This window comes from Gymnoscopelus microlampas (genome assembly GCF_963454915.1).
Source record: "Gymnoscopelus microlampas genome assembly, chromosome: 15".
In the NCBI taxonomy this organism is placed as follows: Eukaryota; Metazoa; Chordata; class Actinopteri; order Myctophiformes; family Myctophidae; genus Gymnoscopelus; species Gymnoscopelus microlampas.
Window position 1 is genome coordinate 27727269 of NC_139952.1, and position 21984 is coordinate 27749252.

The 21984-nt window shown below is 43.8% G+C and overlaps 2 protein-coding genes across 2 annotated transcripts; both read right to left on the reverse strand.

Moving 5' to 3' along the window:
• Positions 1–114: 114 nt before the first annotated feature.
• Positions 115–21869, reverse strand: LOC311062450 (E3 ubiquitin-protein ligase RNF19A-like). The gene is made up of 9 exons (XM_084081503.1): positions 21129–21869; positions 17386–17594; positions 16374–16518; positions 8747–8909; positions 6268–6382; positions 5954–6115; positions 5466–5685; positions 4512–4655; positions 115–4095 (listed from the first exon to the last, which is right to left on the reverse strand). The coding sequence occupies exons 1-9, from the start codon at positions 21758–21760 to the stop codon at positions 3246–3248; spliced, it is 2640 nt and encodes an 879-aa protein (XP_083937629.1). The 5' UTR covers positions 21761–21869; the 3' UTR covers positions 115–3245.
• LOC311061204 (uncharacterized protein) lies at positions 9832–13951 on the reverse strand (the record flags this gene model as incomplete). Its single annotated transcript, XM_084079759.1, has 4 exons — positions 9832–12231; positions 12379–12453; positions 12631–12717; positions 13564–13951. The coding sequence occupies 4 exons, from the start codon at positions 13949–13951 to the stop codon at positions 10136–10138; spliced, it is 2646 nt and encodes an 881-aa protein (XP_083935885.1). The 3' UTR covers positions 9832–10135.
• Positions 21870–21984: the final 115 nt, after the last annotated feature.

Genomic DNA, 21984 nt, shown 5'->3' on the forward strand with positions numbered 1-21984 from the left:
AGGCGTGACTACTTAAATCAGCTATCACCCATAATTAAATAGGTTTATGAAAGGGGTGTGTGGGAGGGCAAGAACAGTCAATACTGTTGCAGTAAAGGAGAAATAGCAATCAAGCTTGATTGAGAAATGTATATATTTTTTAAGATATGCATTTACATGCATATTATAAAGCAAAAAATTAGGAAATACAATTTTCAATAGTTTTAAAGTAGACCACCTGGCACTAGTCTTCAAATTACAATATAAAACTTGCAGACATTTTCACAGAAATTAAACAGGCCTCTCCACAGAGCGAATAAGCACAGGGTGGTGATTTGGGAAGAACCCTCAACTTGAGGTATTATCATGCCAGAGTTTCATTTGCCAATGGAGCATTACTATGTGGGAAAAACTAAGTGAAATCCAGATTTTCAGGGGTTCACTGGTGTTGGCTGCTTCTGATGAAAGCAACAAGCATGAGTTTGCCAAAAATGTAGTGTATGTGAAACTGTGATAGCCCGGTTTGCTGCAGATAAGGTACATAGGGAACTTTGGAGTTTAGCAGCAAAACAATGTCCTTTCACCTACCAGGCTTTTGCTATAGTAGAGAAGCATTTTCAAATTGTTCGTTCTAAAACATTTTGAACCCAGAACCTTCTAGAAGTATTATCCATTCCATTAATTGTTTTGTCAAGTAATGTCTTCCAAGAGAGCAATCTTTGGTAGGCCAAACCATGTAGTGTCTGTTAGCATGACTGAGGGATGGGTCAGCATTTAGCATCAGGCAGTCTTCATTCTCATATAAGTTTTATATTCATCATTTGAAGACACACAGAGTCAGGAAAAAACAAAAACAAACTAAATCTACCCGAAAAATAATAAAAGGCACTGAGAGACCAATGGATAGATATAAAACTGCAGCCATCATTAGCTGGGTATGTAGAAAACAACCTGGATACATAATCAGATTTACAGGACAGCATTGAAGAAGTGGTGAAATCTTACTTTGATTATAAAGGGATACAGCAGCAATGCATACATTTAGCTATGTTTCTGATCAATCTACCGAAGTGCTGAAGACAGTGAAATTATCCATTTTATTTGCTAAAAATGCTGGTGTATTCCTTTAAAAGTGTCATCTGTCCTTGATCAATTGGATAATATTAGGCATCTCTTTATATTTCCAACATGTGCAGTCAGGTTGACTCTCCCTCTTTAATGACACTAAATATTGAACAATTGGTTTAACCGATGCACGCATGTCGGTAGGTCAACTCAAGAGTTTAGGGGCCATTTTCATCCTGGTTAAAAAAAAAGTGTCTTTAACATTTGGGATAAAAAAAGAAAAGACGGGGTGTGTCGCCAGCTGACTAGATAGTGTGTCAACCACATAAATGCAACATCCCTGGTTTAATTCCGACTAGACACCTGTACTGCATGTAGTTACCAAACTCTATCCTCAGCTTCCTGATGATTGATGATTTTCTTTTTCTTTTTTTGTAGTGTAACTACAGCTGTAGTATAATTGCACCAAAATTAGATGACATTTCAGAAACTGTAATAGGAACCCTTGGTTACACACACAGGCTGTCAATCATTTTTCACCAGTGTAGATGCACAGACAAAAAAAATCTAAAGTGTATAATGTGGTTACATTTGCACACACTCCGAGTTAAATGAACACAGGGGATATCACTGTGTAGGGCAGACGTTTTCTGCAAAATGGCAACCACACATTCCTTTTAGTTGAAACCTTCCTAAAATAAATAATGAAACCTTGAAATAACATATCAGAGAGATGGGGCAATGGTTCAACTTTGAACTGAGAGCTAGTCAATCTACCCCACCATGTCGGTTAGACTGAAAACATAGGCCTTGACCCCAAACAGGGCTTCAACACTAAAACCAACTTTCCCAAAATGGAAAATAAAACAAAAACATATAACATGAAAAGCAAGAAAGATCACATCTTCAACCAAGAGTAACAATGATAATGTTTGAAAAATACAGTTTGCTATAGACTGGTCCCTCTTTAAGTTTAAACACAAAGCCAATAAAAAAAATGAAATTGAAAAATGTAAAGCTTGATAATGTTGCTATGGTGTATGACTGTGCTGTTGAAGCATTTTAAAGAATGAATGGGTGAAATCTGCACCCCTGAATCTCATATGAACCATCATGAATACCACATAGACTCAAATCTGAAGGAACTGTGTTTAAGCAGTATGATAGCAGCTCAACTTTTACAATTCAATAGAATATTTCACTTAATCCCATCCCATCTCATTCTTCTTTTCATCTTCTGAGCATTACAAAAAAACATCAACATATTATTTTGGGGCTGATAATGGGATTCAGAGGATCATTCAGGTATATTGATTAGGGGAAGAAAACATAATTACAAGCTAATCTTGTCATGGCTTTCTGAGGAGACTATCTAGAGCATATCATAATGACTAGACAGGCTAAAGCCTGATTTGTACTTAGTTGCGCACTGGTGTCGCGCCCTGACAATAGCCGATCTACAAGCTCACAGCGCGTTGAGAGCTTTAAGTTCTGCTATAGTCGGTGCGCGACACTGCCGGCGACCAAATATAAATCAGCCATAACATAGCCTTCTGAAAGATCACATCACTCAGATATTCCTGCTTTTACACCTTTCCCATTCCCATGTACATTCAACTCTACCTACTATAATCCTCGCTGCTCCAGTTACTGTCTCAACCAATAAGCCGTCTTAACAGCAGTACCAGCCAATCTGCTTTCACCTTACTGGGCTTTGTCCATCCTATCTCCCTCCAACTTCTGCCCCCCCGCCCCCCTCTGTTGCTACGTAGACTCTTGACATTCTTGACAGAATTCTTGCCTTCATAGTAGACAAAAATAATTATAATAATAATTAGACTTGAGTGTTTAGCCTCAAGCCTAATTTACACTTTGTCGCACGACAGTGTAGAAAATAACAGATTTCCAAGAATTCATGTTATCCTGAACATCAGATTGTTCGCTGATTTTCAAGCTGACAAGCGTCACACGTTAGCATCAGAATTCTTCTGATTCATTCAAGCTAAAAATCAGTTATTTTCGGCACTCAACCCCATCGTGCGATTAAGTATAAATTAGGATTTAGCCCCTCACCACCTGCTTCCTTATGTGCACGGCTATGCCCCAAACCCCAACAGAGTGAGGTTAGCATGTGAGTTAAGGCTAACTGAGCTAGTAGTGTTAACAAAGCTAACACCAGCAGGGCCACAGTGGCATTCTTTTCAGATATCAGTCTGTATACAGCTCCCCCTGGTCGGACTAACAGAGCGCACTGTGGCAGCGTTGTTATTGGTCTCTTCTATGTCCTCATCCCGTGCCGACTCTACAGAAGCGGAGTCAAGTGCTGTGTCTCGGTCCAAATCGGCGCTCTCCTCCTCGGCGATGTACAGGAAAGTCCCACCACTGGCCCCTTCTGGTGAGGCAGGAGGAGGCGAGGGTGACGAAGAGGAGACACGGCGGAAAAAGGCGGAATAGCCCATCTGAGACGGGCAATGCTCCAGCCGGTCGTGCTCCACCTCTGGCATCGGGGTGATGTTGACATCGTTTAGGGCCGCCATTGGTTGAGGTCGGACGTCTGCCAGGTTGGGGCCGGCAGGCGGAGCCGGCCTCGAGGTCTCGGGGTCGGAGCAGCTCAGCTCGGACGAGAAGTGGCTACAGTGGGAGTCGGCTACAGAGGGCAGGCTGCCGCTCAGCGAGGGCGAGTCGAACTCGGAGGAGTTGGTGCTGCGCTGCTCCAAGAGCCTGGCGTCCATGTCCTCGCGTGTCTCCTTGATTTTCGTCTCTTCTTTGCCGCCACCGTTTTTCCACAGCTTTCCTTTGCCCTTGGTTCCGCCCGAGGAGGAAGAGGAGGAGGATGTGGACGGCTCTTTGGACCAGCGGGATGCAGAGCAGCAGTGGGTGTCGTGGTGCTGCGGGCAGCAGCAGGTGGACTGGCAGGGGCCCGCTGCGCCTCGTGACCCCACTGAGCCCCCGCTGCACCCACCGTCTTCCAGGCTGGCGCTGGCACTGCGCTGCCGCACGTTCACCTCCTGTTTGGAGTCCAGGTCCGTCTGCGCATCCAGACTGCCATCTCTGAAACACATGAAGTGTTTATGCTTCATACATACAATACATACAACTATTACATAATAACTTTTCACCCTGGCCAGGCATCCCATTTAGACCTGAGGCCAATTCTAAAAACAGTTTTCTGAAAAACTTACAGAATTGTCAATGTTCACCAAAACAATTATATTTCTCAGCCTCTATAGCAGATGGAAACTGTATGAACTGTAAAATAATAATACTTCATCGTACGTCAAATAGCTCACATTTGAGGGATGTGTTTCCCTATTCTGGGGTGAACATTCAGCGATAATAGGGATCTACAAGCTCACAACGCATTGCAACGCGACCCTGTCGGACATCAGTCAACTGAGTATATAGGGTTAAGTTGTTAAACAACTGTGTTTAGCTCCAATTCATTTCAGTATTCTTTGAAAGCTGACCTTTCCAGAGGCATATAAGCATTAAGGATGGATCCAGCCATGGCTTTGGTGCTAGCGTTGTCACTGATTGTCCCCAGGCTAACAGTGGCCGACTCTCCACTCAGACTGCACCTCTCCTTCTGGACATCAGCCTGCACCTCCAGCCTAGATGCACGCAGGATTACACCTTTAGCATTTAATGGACAGCTCATTGACAAATACCCCTGATGACAGTAGGTGAGCGGATCTCACTGAAATCATGACTAAAGGCGAAAAACAAAACGTTAAATGCAAAATACTTGCTGGTCAATATTCATACACATATTCATACAGGTTTATTCATGGGGCAGAAGTTAAGACAAATTGACCTTAAGTCGTACAGTACATGTTAAAAATTACGTCGCTTCATGGCCATGTAATATGTCCTGTGCGACACAAATAATTACATTACACAAACATTAGAAGTAGAAAGACATATTTCAATGTCATGGAAATATCCTAAGACAAAGTCTTAGGATATATAAATAGGATACATAATATCCTATGATGTTGCATAGTGGCAATTTAGGCATTTATCAGACATTCTTATAGTACAAAATAAAAGGTTAAAAATTGGAAGTAACACAGATACACATAAGATCTAAGATCAAGTATGTGCTACAACCTGGCCTCTATCTAAATGACACTTAGCATCTGTCTACAAATAAACAACATACCTAGCATCTAAATAACATACATAGCATCTATTTACATGTAAATAATATACATAGTATCGAAATAACATACTTAGAATCTATCTATTCTTAGCATCTGTCTACAAGTTAACAACATAGAGTGGCATATATATCTAAATAACAAAACATGCATCTACACTGTTAATGTACATTGTACCGAATTTTAAATAGGATAAGAATCATAGCTTAGGGAACAATCGCTATCAAGACGCAGCAGATGTAAAGTTCCATTCCTCGTTACCTGTTGTAGCAGCTACCAGACAGGCTGCCGGTGATGCTTGCCCCAGCTAGGGCTGTGGTGCTGGCATCGTCGCTGAGGTTGTCCCGCTGGGTGGAGCCCATGCCACAGCGCTCCATGTGGCTACCACTGGCACTTAAGCTCAGACCCGTGAGCCCTCCTACACTGGCCCCATCTCCCAGGCTGGGGTTGTTGAGACGAGTCTCAGCCACTGACGTTGTGTCTACAGACAGAGAGAGAGACATCAGAACAGTGTTATGCTGTGTTCACAGTCGCAATGACAAAAACTACAAAACGACCAAGCATGGGTAGCCAGCTAGTACGTAGTCGCTGGGTGTTGCTCTACACACTCATTGACGTCATCAAGCGTCCATGTGTGGGAGTGACGAGTGAAAATATAAATGCTCGGGGGAAAAAAAGGGAACGGGCCAGCAGAAATTCTGTGGCGAGAGAAGGCGAGTCAATCAATCAGTCCCAGGTGAGTTACTCACCCGTTGCGGCTGCTCCGCTGCCCACATTGATATCATTTTCATCATCAAACTCGATGCGGACCCCTCTGCCGTTGCCTGCAGACACCCCACAGCCCCCACTCCGACACAGGGAGATGGGCACCACCCCGTATACGTATGCCAGCATGATGGGCACACCAACACCTGGATGTAAGCAAACATACACTTAGTCCAACTACAGAGTCAAATCCTCAAGACTTAAAGGGAAATGTCAGCAAATTCCAACCTGATTCCCATTGTGGGAGATCAATAATACAACACAACAGTAAACAGCCAGGATGTATTTTGTTTCTTACCGACAGTGACTGCAGCAACCACGGGTGAAACGATCACAGACAAAGTCACTCCACCGGCTATCACCAGGTTCCTCTTGTGTTTGGATATGTCCTTCCCCTCATAGCGAGTATGGATCTGATTTAAGGCAACGAAGGTTTCTGTTATGAGGTCACAGTTGTACATACAGCTGCATAATAAATAAATAAAACAAATAGTTGCTGTTGCATCGTTTAAAATGTACATTATATTATAAAAATCTTTGTTAGAGAGGGAGAGTCGCTGTTGCATGCCAGAGTGGGGAAATGCTAGTTTTCTTCAAAAAAGTCTTCCAAGTCTGGAACTATTAATTATTCGTCAAAGGAGTTGCAGGCTTTTTATTCTCAGTGAAAATAGCTTTGATACGATATTTATTTATAAATCAGGTTATACTAACTTTCAACACACAATTTAAACTGAATGTAAAACACATTCATTTGACTAAATGTACTTGGTTACTACTTTCCACCACTGCTGATACGTGACACTCTACCCTGCAGATATGCAGAACAGTCGGAGGAGATAACAGGGTTGTTTCTTCTCTCAGCAACAGTCAAACCACACTGAGCAGCCGAGATGAAGCCAAACGGTTGTTTATCTGATGATTGTGGTCAGGTTCTGCACATTGTTCTTGGAATTTGGCTGTTATCAAAGGATTGACAGTAAATGTAAACAAACCTAGTGACCTGCTGCTATGACTGTGTACGTTTTGTCAAACTAAACTTGAAGCTGGCATTTTTTAACTCAAGTCAAGTGTTTGTTACTTGTGCATTTGCCACATTCCATTTTATTGTCTAAATCACTGGTTCCCAACCTAAATGATTGATAGAATCAAATGAACACTTAATGTCTGTAAATGTGAGAGTGTAAGTATTACAAACATTTTTCAGTATTTAGAGGAATAAGTATTGCTCCGTTAGGCAGTAGAGTAAGCATACTGCAGTGTAGTGCATTTTGGTGTAGTGAACTGTCCTGTAATACTGTAGCCAGATTAAAACCAATCACGTTTAGTTCCGTCCATGTGAAACGCTATCAGGCTGAGTAACCAGGATGCCTGCACATCATCAAGATATTTCATTTGAACATGGAGGCTTCCATATGGGATTGAACTGTGTGCATGCTATTCCCTCTAACACATTATGCAAACCACACCCTGATTTTCATTGGCTAAACACACAGTCCTCTCTTTTACTGGGAGGAAGTGACGTGTGCCTGTGCAGCCAGTCTGCCTATATTACGTAGCTAGCTAGCGCACAAATGTTTGCTAGCCTAAAGCGACAAGTACCATGTACTATTTTGAAATGGGTGATAAACTATTTCATCCACCACGTCTTGCCCACTTGGATGGCACCCTTGTCGACGAGCAAGCCCATCAGCTAATCAGCGTGCCACGGGCACTCCCTTGTCTAGCTCAGGCATGCCTCACGAGCCTCAAGGCCCTAATGTCGGCACATCTGCCTTGTTGTCAAGTGATGTAAAAATGACTGCGATGGGGGCATGAAGTTGTTAGAGAGAATGACATTCACACGATTTAACTGGTTGAACCGGTCCCATACTGCTGTTCCATACATCAGTGGTTCTCAAACCTTTTCATGTCAAGGAATCTCCAAATTAACACATTGACTGCCAGAGTTTCTTCATAATGTACTCACCCCCTTGCCAGCGATTTGCGTGATTTTTTGTTTTGTTATTTAAATGCATTTAAGTTTCTCAGGCCATGGTTTTAAACACATACGAGAATCGACCACCAGAGAGCAGCAAAATGACACCCTCGATGACTCGCTGACTCCACCCCCCCCCAAGGGCTCAAACAGTCAAAACATCATAAACCGGATGTGACGTCTTCGACAATCTCTGATCGGCCTTAAAACGATGTGATACAAGACGATGATGACTGATCGTCACCCGGACCAAAGAAAATAGAAGTGGAGCTATCCGCTTGTATTTTATACTGTGTGAAAAACCGCATTAGCGCATTTTTCAAGCTAAAACCGGAAACCGGAAACGGAAATCGCTGAAATTGCTTCCGGGTGCAGCGGATGTGACTGGGAAGCGAAAATGATCTCGGAATGTAAATAAGACAGCGTGATCGTCTATTAACTAAATTAAACATTAGGACGCAGATCTGCGTCCTAGATTACTCTGGCAGCCCACGGTTTTATCTATTAGGACGCAGATCTGCGTCCCTGGCAGCGGATGTGTTAGAAAGGTATTTGGCCACAGACCCCGATAAAAGAAATTCACGATCTTTTGAAAATAGCAGCTCTACAAACTTGTAGATCAGCTATTTTCAAACAGCCAATGTATATAGGTTTAAAGCAGTGAAACAGATTTCCACGTAATATTAACCACTTTTGCTGGGGACCCCCAGACACCACATAAAGGACCCCTGTGGGTCCCCGGACCCCACTTTGAGAACCACTGACATACATCATTCTTCGGTGTGTGGGTTAAGACGCTCACCTTTCTGCCCACGTAGACTGGGATGCCGATGATCATGGCAGGGATGGCGATGCCAGCAATAAGGGCGATGCCCACGGGGGCTCCCACCAACGTGCCCAGCTGCCACAGAATCTTCTTTTTTCTGCTCCATGGCTTCTTTCCCCAGAAGGTACAGCCTGATGGACTGAGAGGTTGAGAGGACCAGAGGTAAATGAGCCATGTGCATAATCTGCATGTGTTTGTGTGGGGGGTATCCCAGTATCATGGTTACTACTGTTAATAAAGGATAACGATAAAACTTAATAAAAACGAAAAAACGTCCCATTAAGACCTGGAAAGCCTATGTTGTTATACATTTCAAGTTTTTCAGAAAACGTATTTAGAAGGCGTTTTTTAGTCGTGGGTTAAGAACACAGACAATGCAAATAAATAATAAATAATAATGAAATAAATAAATAGCTGAATTAACACATTGACTGCCAAGGGGTTTTCTAGAATGGCTCTCCCACTGCCAAGGTTTTTGACCATTCTGACTCATTTTTGAGGGCCCACAGAACATTTTGTACTAGGACTATGAAAACATAGAATATCTCAAAAAAAAGCTTAGAATCTCTTCTTTCATCTGGAAAAGAAAGTGAGTTGATACCATGCTCTGTTCTTTAGCTAGAGGAGTTTGAATACAGCTTGGTATTCACCAAAAAGAGGCCTTTTTCTTCAGAAGCTGAGATATGAGCGTTTTAGTAAATGACACACATTTAGAGGCATAACTTGATTTCAAAAGTGTTTCAAATTTATTTAGGGCCTTCATTGACATCAGTCATGTAAACAATACTTGTTTATAAAAAAAAAAAAAAAAAAATGCTTTTGATTGTACATCTATTGCTCTGTTTCGCTCCAAAGTGCTCAATTCAAACAACATTTTTCACAATATTTTTTTTTTTTTCATTTTTTTTTCAAATAATAAATAATAACAATTCAAAGGTGATGTGCAACATCAATATATTCATCGAGAGCGTCATTTTCCAAACTTTTTGCCCACACAATTCAAAATGTCAATACTACATTCATTGCAGATCTACAAGCTTGCCTTTTTTTTTTCTCTAGGGAGTACAACAACAAATTGGTGCTATTAGAGCAAAATAAATAAATAAAAGTAAAATATCTGCCTGGCATGAAGCAGTATGAATAGGCAGGTTGAGGTTGGTAGGTTGAACAACATAGTAGCAGCTGCTTCACAAAGTGCTTTCAAAGTAAATGTAACTACATCAAATAATAATAAATACTAATCATTCAAATCAATAAATTGAGTGCAATCAGCGCAAATAAATAAACAAAAATAAAGTTCTTTTTTTTGCAGCACCCTGAGCGGATCAACGTGCGTCTACCCTTCACCCGGCTCTCGAGGCCACTCTAGTAGTCTTTTACAGTGTGGTACCGATGTGTACATTGGTGGTGCAAGGGCACACGACAGGACTTGCACTCAAAGCTTGTCTCACTCCGGATGTTTTTCCCGTCCTTCTTCTTTGACGGTAGCTTCGATCGGGAACAAACCCTACAACACCTTTGTGGGTACTTCTTAGCAGAACTTGCTTTGGGGAAATTGATCAGTTCGTGATCTAGTCTGTCATTCAGCCTGGACTCGGGGTCAACGTTTGGTGGCAATGGGTGTCTAACACGTGGGGCATCCCCAGGAGGCGGGGCCTCACTCCTACCCTCCTGACGACGGGCAGCTCTGGGGCGATCCCCAGGAGGCGGGGCCTCACTCCTACCCTCCTGACGACGGGCAGCTCTGGGGCGATCCCCAGGAGGCGGGGCCTCACTCCTACCCTCCTGACGACGGGCAGCTCTGGGGCGATCCCCAGGAGGCGGGGCCTCACTCCTACCCTCCTGACGACGGGCAGCTCCGGGGCGATCCCCAGGAGGCGGGGCCTCACTCCTACCCTCCTGAGGACGGGCGGCGCCGTCTTCCTGCTCTTCCTCGGACCCCTCCTCTCCGTCTTCATCCTCTTCCTCGGACCCCTCCTCAGCAGGCGGGGCCTCATTCCTACCCTGCTGAGGACGGGCGGCGCCGTCTTCCTGCTCTTCCTCGGACCCCTCCTCTCCGTCTTCATCCTCTTCCTCGGACCCCTCCTCAGCAGGCGGGGCCTCATTCCTACCCTGCTGAGGACGGGCCACTCCCCCAATGTTCCCGCGGGTGGTCCAGGACTTCACTACTGCCAAGATGAACGAGTAGAAGTTCTGAATTTTGGGTTGGGCTGGGTGCCTGGCCTTGTAGATCACATAGGCGTTGAACTGGGTAATCTGGAGCATATAAAAGAAGAACTTTTTTGTCCACTTCCTCGTTTTCCTGGTACACATGTAATAGCTGAGGTTCTGGTCTAGCTTGTCGACCCCGTTCATGTGTTTGTTATACTCAATAACACACACAGGCTTCTCTTCGACCACCTTCTTGCTGTGTTTTTTCTCCTTCCTGGACACGGGCAGCATGTCATGAGGGTGCAAGGTGGAGATCATCGTGACGATTTTTGTTTTCTTGGCTCGCCATGCCAGTACCATCACGTCCCTGGAGTGGCGAGAGATGGTGGACCCCAGTGGCAGCTTTGAAGGGGTAACATCTGCGATGGCTGGTGGCTGTCCTCGCTTCTTACGCAGGGTCCCGCAGACGTATGTCTTCTTGTTCAGGAGCATAATGGCCGTATCCACTGAATTGTACAGGTTGTCCATATAGAGCCTATATCCACATCCAGCTAAACTGCCTAAGAGTGTTGTTATGATGACAGGTAGTGTCTGCTTCTTTTTACAGTATGGCAGCATGTTGTGGAGGTAGCCTGTTGCTGAATCACACAAAATGTACGACCTGATGCCGTACTTGACCGGCTTCTGTGGGGCATAGACCTTGAACTCCAGGCGTCCCCGCCACAACAGCATTCCCTCATCAAGACTGATGTCCACGCTCGGCAGGTACATCTCCTGGAAATTGGCCAGCAAGGACTGCAGTATTGGGCGGACTCTCCAGAGTTTGTCTACGTCTTCGGGCTTTTCTGGTACAGGGCGGGGGATGCTGTTGTCCACGAAGTGGAGGTTGCTCAAAATGGCCTGGAACCTGTTCCTCGGCATCACTTTCCGGAAGACGGCGGCCTCGACGTACTCATCAGTGGACCAGTACATGGCGATCTCAGGCTTTTGGCTGATTCCTGTCAGAAGAAAGAGCCCCAGGAAGCGCTTGAGCTCGTCTAGATCCACCGCTTTCCACTTCTTTGCTCTGCCATACTTCTTGTCACTGTCCGGCTTCTGTTCGGCATAGAGGTTGGTTTGAGTGCGGATTTCCTCCAACAACTCATCCGACAGCAGCAGCTCAAAGAAGTCCACGGGCTCATCAGACTGCAGAGCAGCAGCGGCGTTTTGAGGACCCGGAGTCCCAGCTGTGAAGGGGATGTCCCGAGGACACCATCCTGTGGAATGCCACACAGGAGGAGGACCCTTGTCCTTCTTGCCCTTGGCACCACCTGTGAATTATAGAAATAGATCATTACCATAAAATACTTTTTTCTTTGACACACACACACACACACACACACACACACACACACACACACACACACACACACACACACACACACACACACACACACACACACGATAATAATTCTTACCTCCACGACCAGCTCCACCAACCGCTCCACCAACTGCTCCCTCCTCCACCTCCTCCTCACCACTAGCATGCGACCCTGTGTAACATAACATATACTTTCTTTTAGATATTATGTCCATCTTTAGCAAAGCATTTATCATCCACAGACCACATGCATATATACACTGAATAAATAAATATGAGAGAATACATTTACCATTACCCTGGTTTTAGCATTTTTTCATTCATGTGCTATAATTGACAATTCACTCACCCCTACTACCGTCATCATCATCATCATCATCTGCATCCATGGCAGACACCAGTTCCAGAGCACCCACCAGTACCTCCTCCTCAGCATCTACAATACAATTTCAAATACTTTGGTGAATATTATGCATTTAGCAAACATTATCCAGACAGAGCGACTGACAAAAGGCACATATGAGATCAAATAGACATGCCTGATCGACATCAAAGGCTTCAGTTCAGGTCAGAAAAACAACATAACAAAAACAAAACCCCTTTGACCTACAGGATTTTTGTTGTTGTTATTATGTGGCCTGACCTGAACGGATGCTTTGATGTCTTTTATATTATGACAGCCATAATGTGCAGACAGAGGGAGGGGGCATGCAGCTGGCATTTTCCCCCTACAAGAAAACTGAATAAAATGAACAGATCTACAAGCTCAAAAAGCGTGTAGATCTGTTCATTTTATTCAGTTGGCGTTGTGCGAGGCTCGCTCCGTTGTGGCCAACGAACCACAGGTTGAGAACCGCAGCCACATACAGTAACGAAAATCGGGCCACAGCCTGTCGTCTATGTTGCCAGATCGTGGGAAAGTAATAAGCAACCAGGTCTATGAAAACGAGCCCACAAGAAGCGAATAGCCGAGTATAGGCCACATGGGCACTTCAAACATATCTAAAACAAGGTGAAAATAGTCCATCTACAAAATCACAACCACAATTACCATCATTTCCAAGCAGATTTACAGAAAAACAAGTCCAGTGTGGCTTAGCAGACCTAGCCCTGAAACAGATACTAGCGTCATGTGAACCATGGTATAGCAAACCTGGCAACGACGATAGTTTACTTTTCTGCATTGAATCAGCTAAACGCACGGTCAGATGAACTAGTAACGAATACAACTCGATCAAATCAACTTGTAACACATAAAACGATATAAAAAAAGTATGCTTACCACTGGAAAAAGGACTGTTGCCCCGACTGAGAGCCGCCGGTTCCCAAGCCGAGCCCTCAGAGGCACCACTACTGTCACTGTCGGCGTCGGTGTTGGATCCCTCCACCCCTGACCCCAACTCGCTCCCCGTAACACTGCCACCGGCCCCGGCCCGGTCAGGGCTCGCAGGAGGACGGGGACGAAGGACCATGCTGCTGCTCGGATCGCTCCTACGGCCGGGGGGCAGGTCCTCGCGGTCCTGGGTGCCGACACTCGGCCCTGGTTGGAGGTCCACAGGAGGAGGATAAACCACCGGAGCTTGGGAGGCTGCTGCACCAGCCCCAACCAAGAACCTCTCCATGGACTGCTGACCAGGTCCGGGGGTGTTCTTGCGCTTTTTCCCTACCATAGCTACTCTCTCACAGTACACTATATCTAATATAAACTTTATCTCCTCTCTATTACCACCTATTTTCTCCTATTCTCTCCCTATAACGCCGATCACCTCTCCTATAAATACTCCTATTACTGCACTCTATATCTTACCTCCACGCCCTCTCTATCTATAATATATATATATATATAAAACTCAGTAGGATTTATATATATATCACTCACACTTACTACACTCAAAATATCAACTCACACACACAAACTCACGTACAAACAATTCACTCTTTCACTCAATATAACTCTCCCACACAAACTCACGTACAATTCACTCGTTCACTCACCGTATCTCACACTCGTATCTCTCGTTCAATCTAACTTACGTATCTCACACTCGTATCTCTCGTTCACTCGATCACAACTCTCAACTACTGCTACTAATACTACTACTATACTGCTACTGATACTACTACTAATACTACTAATATACTGCTACTGCTACTACTACTGCTACTGCTACTACTACTACTACTGCTACTGCTACTACTACTACTACTGATACTACTACTGCTACTGCTACTACTAATACTACTACTATACTGCTACTGCTACTACTACTACTACTGCTACTGCTACTACTACTACTACTGCTACTGCTACTGCTACTGCTACTACTACTACTACTACTACTACTATCAAACTATCAATCTATCTATCTATATCTCTCTCTCTCTCTCTCAATGACGATCGGCTCTTACTAAACTTTTTGAAAATGCACAGAAAGAGGGCTCCGCGCGTGCCCTTTTTGTAGGTTTCCGATCTCAGGACACCTGTTATTTTTCCACAGTGGCTTTGATCTGAGGTCACAATGACCTGGATCCAGAAGAGTTTTTATTTTTTATTTACAAAACAACAATATTGGCGGCACGATCAGTCAGTTTATCAAAGGGGTAACATGCTGTGTGTTTGTGTTATGATCTGTCCCTGTGTGTGGGAAAGGCTGCTGCGGGTGCACGTTACGAGTGCGAGCATTGACGTGCACACCCTCCATTCACAGGCAGTCAGGGTGCATGGATGCGCGTGCACATTACCAGCGTGGAATGTGATGTGCACACGCTTCCCCAACGAACCTGGCCATGCTGCTTTGTTGATTACTGCAGCCAGCTGAGGCAGAGAGAGAGAGAGATCGCTGGGATTCAACTTTAGGTTTGGGAGCCTGATCACTGCTTTAGATGATGTTTTGTGTGATCACATGTTCAGATGTTTTTATTTTATTACATTAGAGTGCGAGCAATTGACGTGCACACCCTCCCTTCCCCCATAGAGCCAGCTGCTGATATCCAGTGATTACAGGCAGTCAGAGTGCATGGATGCGCGTGCACATTACCAGCGTGGAATGTGATGTGCACACGCTTCCACAACGAACCTGCCATGCGGCTTTGTTGATTACTGCAGCGCAGAGAGAGAGAGAGAGAGATCGCTGGGATTAAACTTTAGGTTTGGGAGCCTGATCACTGCTTTAGATGATGTTTTGTGTGATCACATGTTCAGATTTTTTTTTTTTTTAGTTCTACGTAATTTTCATGTAAGAGATTAACCAACAAAGTGCCTGAGGGGTTAATCTAATGTAAACCATTAAAAAGACCTTGGCCCGTAGGACTACGGGCTTGGCACTTAACGGTTGGATTTAACGGCCCGTAGGACTACGGGCTTGGCAGTCAATGTGTTAATCTACAATATTTGTCCTTGTCTGACATTAAAAGCAACAAAATCAACCATTTATTATTTCCTTGCTTTTGTATTCTTGGAGGCTGCTATATGAATGATGGAATAACTACCAGGTATGAAAGGGCCCATATCAACTATTAAAATATTGTTACATACTATATTGTGTTTGTGTGTCGGGTGGTCTCATATACATACTATACTGAGTGTAGAGTGGTCTCACCTAGGGATGGGACGATATGAAAATTATTGCAATTAACGATATTAATTGCAATAATTAATCGATAATCAAAATATGCTTAAAACTTAAAATGCCACTTTTGTTAACCACTTGCACCCCCAGCATCCCTAATCAGGGGGGAACGTTCGGCCAAAATAGCCAATCTACAAGCTCACAACGCGTTGTGAGCTTGTAGATCTGCTATAGTTGGCAAATCGATTTGTGGGGGTGAAATAAGAGCGTACCAAATGCGAACAGGTCTGTTTTATCAAGCATAGAGTGTTTAAGTGGTGCTGAATTTGCAGCTCAAGAAAAGCCAATTAATCCTAGTGTATGACAGAGGACAATTTCACAATGAATTTAAATCTCTGCGATATCGTCCCATTCCTAGTCTCACCTACATACTATATGGTGTAAGTGTGTATAGGGTGGTCTCACTCAGGTAGTGCTATAACTTATGTACTATATTGTGTTAGTGTGTGTAGGGTGGTCTCACCTCAGGTAGTGCAGGTCAGAGATCTCCTTCATGCAGAGCCAGCAGAACTCACAGCCACAGACGGCACAGGTCATGTGATTACAGCTACCATCGTTCATCTTGATGATGTAGGCGGCACAGCGAGGACACGGTTTGATGTCATCGGCTGGAGAACACAATATTGTTAAATGTTGAATCTATTCTAGGACATTACGGTTAAATGTTGAACCTACAACATTACGGTTAAAATGTTGAACCTATGACATCAGGGTTAAAATGTTGAACCTATGACATCAGGGTTAAAATGTTGAACCTATGACATCAGGGTTAAAATGTTGAACCTATGACATCAGGGTTAAAATGTTGAACCTAGGATATTACGGTTGCCGCGCTATGAGCTTGTAGATCTGCTATTTTTGAAAAATCGTGAAAATGTGTGCAAAACTTTGAATATATATATTTTTTTAAGCGAACATTTTTAACTCAAATCGTTGCTTCTGGGGGGTCCCTGGAACAAAATATTTTGATGGGGGTCCGCGGCCAAATAAATATAATTTTGGGGGTCCTTGACATGAAAAAGATTGAGCATCACTGATATAGAAACATACGTTTTTCAGAATACTGTTGAGATTTAGGAGACATGTAGAATTGGCTTCAGGTCTCAATGGGTTAAAAATAAATGTTTTAACAAATTTGAGGGGTCGACCCAATAGTCAAGTGGATAGGGCGCATTCCACATGGCCTCACAGTGCCCGGATCGAGACTTTTGTGACACGCTTCACATATTTCAATTCATACGCAAGAAAACTATTGACCTTTGGTGCCTTACGTGACACCGGGGTTGAAATGTCTCAATGGAAGAGTTTAAAATGTGGTCAAATACACGTGTGTGTGTGTGTGTGTGTGTGTGTGTGTGTGTGTGTGTGTGTGTGTGTGTGTGTGTGTGTGTGTGTGTGTGTGTGTGTGTGTGTGTGTGTGTGTGTGTGTGTGTGTGTGTGTGTGTGTGTGTGTGTGTGTGCGCATGCAAAACTACCTGCAGCTCCACTCTCCTGGCTGTAACTGAGAGAAGATGACCTGAAGCTGCGGAGACGGAGGCTCTGGGCTCTCTGCTGCCGTGCTGCATCACACGTCTGGTTGGGATGCCACAGCTGCTTGCAGTGGTAGCAGAACTCCGTGCCACAGCCCTCACGTCCGCATGTGATCTTTGGACAGCTGGCACAGCCGAAGGCAATGACGGCGTACCTACAGCGAGGAAATGGGGACAAAATGTGGTGGTCAGCGGTTAAGGTTTATTGGTAGGTTAGTGGGGATGTGGGGACCAGAGGTAGAACAATGAATGGCAGTCCTTGTTAGAGAAATAGTAGGGGAGATTGACTGGTTTCTGTATCCTGAGTTATACGGTCATTATACAAGCCGTCAGGGGAGGGGCATTAAGTGGGTGCACTTTATATGAGAAACACTTAAAAGGTAGGGTAAGTGATATTTTTTGGTTAAAACAAAAAGTATTTTGTTAAAAGGTTAAAGCACTATATTCTGATAGTAATCATTGCTATAGGGTGTTTTTTCAGTAACAGATGTCTCCCTGTCTCTCCAGCTCTTTAATAAACAGAAAATACATTTTTCGGTAGGTGACAAGATCTCAGCCAATCAGGAGAAAGTACCCATTTTTAAGCTTAATTTGTATAGTGTTCCAGTTCCAATTTTGTCTGCTCATTTCTTAGTGTCATCACTTCCAATTTCACTTGTTTAATCTGTATCCTGATTGAGTTCTCTGTCCTGGTTGGATAAAATTGGAAATGAAACTGAAACGAAAATGCATTTTCTGTTTAATAAAGAGGTGGAGAGACAAGGAGACTCCTAATACTGAACAAACACTCTATAGCAATGAGTACTATCAGAATATAGAGCTATTTAACACTTATTTTAACCAAAGCAAATCACTTACCCTACCTTTAAGGAGGGATAGTATATTATTAAGTTGATGATTTAATCACTTATACCCTTACATCCCTATTCTGGGGGAACATTCAGTGTAAATAGCCGATCAACCAGCTCACAACGTGTCGCAAGGCAGTGACCCTAGTATAAAGCCCTGGGGGACCCCGGTCAACCAAGTATATATATATATAGGGTTTAAGTGTTAAGTTAACTGAAGAGTTTTGGTACAGCATCACTGAACATTTCTGCATTGCCGAGTGTCTCCAACCTCCATAATCATTTGTTACAAATAAGCAAAGCAATAGAATCATTGTTATAAAAATTACATGGCGAGGCACCAAGCCAAATACAAAAGCTGACATGTTTATTAATAACAATTCAACCCAATACATTTCAGCCATTACTGATAATCAAATAACTAGGCCTGGAAATGAAAACCATACGCTGGGAGTTCTCATTTACATCCAAATGTAATTACTGCCTCCTACAAATGGATAGTCTGGCCTCACAAATCATGGATATATAGCCGTCTTTTATTATTAGAATCTAGGAAAACACACTCAATGATAGTAAACATCAACTGTGGATTCAATGTCTCATGCGCCTTATCTTTTGTTGGGACTAGGTCTGAATATTTATCAAGTTAATAAACAAGAAGTCGAGCCCACCTGTATTCTGGGTAGGAAAGACAACCTGTATTCTGGGCAGGATAATAATATCACCCAGGTTGAACCCCGAGACTGTTGCGGTCGCTCAGAATGAATTAACACTTGTGCTCTTGTTTACCGCGTTGTATGGTCACCATGGAAAACATCACAAGCAGATGCTAAGAAAAACACACTGCATGCAGTTGGCAGAATGTCAACACTCGGTAGCTGGGCTTAAGTGTACACAACTGTGCGTAACACTGGTGGGAATGATCAACAGATTCTGTAGCTTGTCTTTCTCCAATTTAATAATCAGTAATAGCTGCTTGCCTATCTCCAGCTTGTTTGTCCTCAACATTAACTGGACTGTATAAGCTAGAGGGAAGATACTCATTAGGCGAATGTATGCTACTGCTACTCAATAAGCAGACTCACAGCATAGTGGAGCCTGTTGAGCACCATTTGGTTTGGGCTAGTTAGGACCACCCAGTTTACTATGCAAATTGAGAATATAAGTAAATGTAAGTAAGTGTATATAATAATGGAGATTCTGAAGTCCTGTGTGCTGTTTATTTAACATTCTATGTTAGAAATATAGGTACTCTTTAACAATGTGCATTAATTTCAAATACTCAAACGGAAAATAAGCGTGGGTCTTTTTGGAAAATGTGGGATATTTTGACACATAATTATGTTGTAATGTGTAATTATTATTAGGTTCAGAATACACAATAACGTGTGTGCATGTTTAAGATTCATCCTATAAAATAATCTTTTAAGATTCTCCTGAAGTGTGTGATGCTATCAGATTTCCAAATCATTTAAGATTTTTTTAATCCTGTAGAATGTAGTATATCTTTAAAAACAAATAAAACTGTCACATTGAAGGGGCTTGCAAACTATAAACTTTAAGTTGTTTCTCAAAGTTCAACCAAAATGTGAAAGATTCACTTACTTGCCAACCCTAAACATAGATTACAGTTATCATAACAACATACTCTACCATCTGATAATGTGACACAAAAAGATAAGATCACAACAATAGCAACCAATAGCTTGGAAGGAGGAGAGGACAATTATACAACAGACGATAACATTAACCGGTGGAGTGTGTGGCAACTAGCCAGATCCAAATTGATTAGAAGATGAGAGCCTGTTGAGTTGAAAGCATTGATGAAAGAGCCATTATTCCAAGAGACAGGGTCACTATTGTTGAATCGCTGTTGAACAACAACATTGGAGAATGTGTTGGGTAAAACCATTATGGAGGACTTCAACTGAGCCACAACTCAGACCAAACTCATAATGATGTTTCCACAACTACTTCAGGGGCAAAGAATAAATTGGACTATTACTATGGTACATTTTACAAGGATCAGCTGCTGTTGTACCCTCAATAAGTTTACGAATAGTGAATAGTGACAAATAGTGCTGATTTAATGGCCCAGTGGTTGCTTAATTGCCAGATGTACAACCTGTACAACAATAAAATATTCATTTGTCAACTCAATCATGCCTGTCACTGTGCCCGCCATGGTACGATTTGTTACCGGTAGGCTATAAAGACACTATTTCCTCATATCTTTGTGTCACGAATGGCTGAATCATTAAGCTAACAAAATGAACAGATGTATTACTGACACAGCCTGATATTTATAACTCAGACATCAATAAGGAAGGAAGTAAGCTACAGTACTGTCGTACGCACAGTGTCTACACAAAAAGCCTAGATGTCAAACCGTCTTGAAGTGCGCTCAATTTAGCAACTCATTATGCTATTTTGGGGACTTGCATACCGGCCCCACGTCACAAGGCTTCTAAAATTCAAACAACCTCAGGTAATCAAAATAGAATCTAAAATATTAAAACATCACTTCATCTGAACATAAAATTGCATTCAATTTAGTAGATTAACAAGTGATATTCTCCAACCTTATCTTACGATAGCCTTTGTTAACCACTTTCAAGCCGGTGTCCCTATTTTGGACATGTTATTATAGGCAGAAATCTTCTTAAAATAACAGCTATACAAGCCCACGCATCGCGAGTTTTCGCGACACATTGTGAGCTTGTAGATCAGCTATTTTCACCATGCAACACTGTCGTATAAAAAAGTATAAAATAGGGCTTTACTGTAAGTACTTCCCTGAGGGCAAATAGGGTAAATTTACATCGGAACCCATTATCTTACCCACAGTCTGGCGCGGGGCACCAGCGACAGTCAGGATCAGCCACCAGCCACCTCCTCAACATGAACTCCTCGTACTTCTCCATGAGGGCCCGGTCACCCAGGATCATCCGGATATCGTGGGGGTTGAAGCGCTCCGAGCACTCAGGGCAGCTGATGTTGATGCGAGACTCGGAGATCTCAATGCGCAGGTATTGACGCAGGCAGTCGGCACACGAGCGGTGGTGGCAAGTCATGATGTCCGGGAAACTGTCCCGTGCGTGCCGCAGCAGGCACAGTGGGCACTCTAGCAGCTCCGACGATGACCCCGTCGAACACCCGGCCACCGCTGTCGATGTCACACCCGGGGCGGAGGCTAGGGAGGATGTTTTATCATGGCATGACTCTGATTGGATGCTCTCCGTGCTGGCAATGCCATCCACCCCGACAGCAGCCTGGAGCGGCCGTGCTTTGCGCTTAGGGTCGCGATCAGGTCGCCGGTGGCGCCCGAAGAGTGAGTGGAGGGACAGGCGGCGTTTCTTTGGGGTCTTTCGGACCGAGGGGAGGCTGACAGAGGAAGCAGCTGAGTGGAGGTCTCGCTCTGACCCCGAGCCACCATGATACTGTTGCTGATGGTGTTGGCGTAGACTGCCCATCACGCCGTTGGTGCTGGAGTCGCACACAGAAGTCACCACATCGGGTGACAATGCTGGGGAGGGGGAAGGGGGTGGGGAGGGGGGACTGGGTTGGGGTAAAGGGGACAGGATGGACAGAGGGGGGGTTGGATGGCTGTCTGCTAGGACATGGTGGTTCAGGCCGATTTTGGGGACTGTGGTGTGGTTTGGCTCCTGGTCCAAATCGCAGCGAGAGGAGGTTCTGT

Coding starts and splice junctions, on each gene's coding strand:
- LOC311062450 (XM_084081503.1), bottom strand. CDS start 21,760: ATGGGCAGTCTACGCCAACACCATCAGCAACAGTATCATGGTGGCTCG. Junction 16,519..17,385: donor CCAGGAGAGTGGAGCTGCAG/GTAGTTTTGCAT, acceptor TGTGTTCTCCAG/CCGATGACATCAAACCGTGT. Junction 4,656..5,465: donor TCTGGTAGCTGCTACAACAG/GTAACGAGGAAT, acceptor GCGTGCATCTAG/GCTGGAGGTGCAGGCTGATG.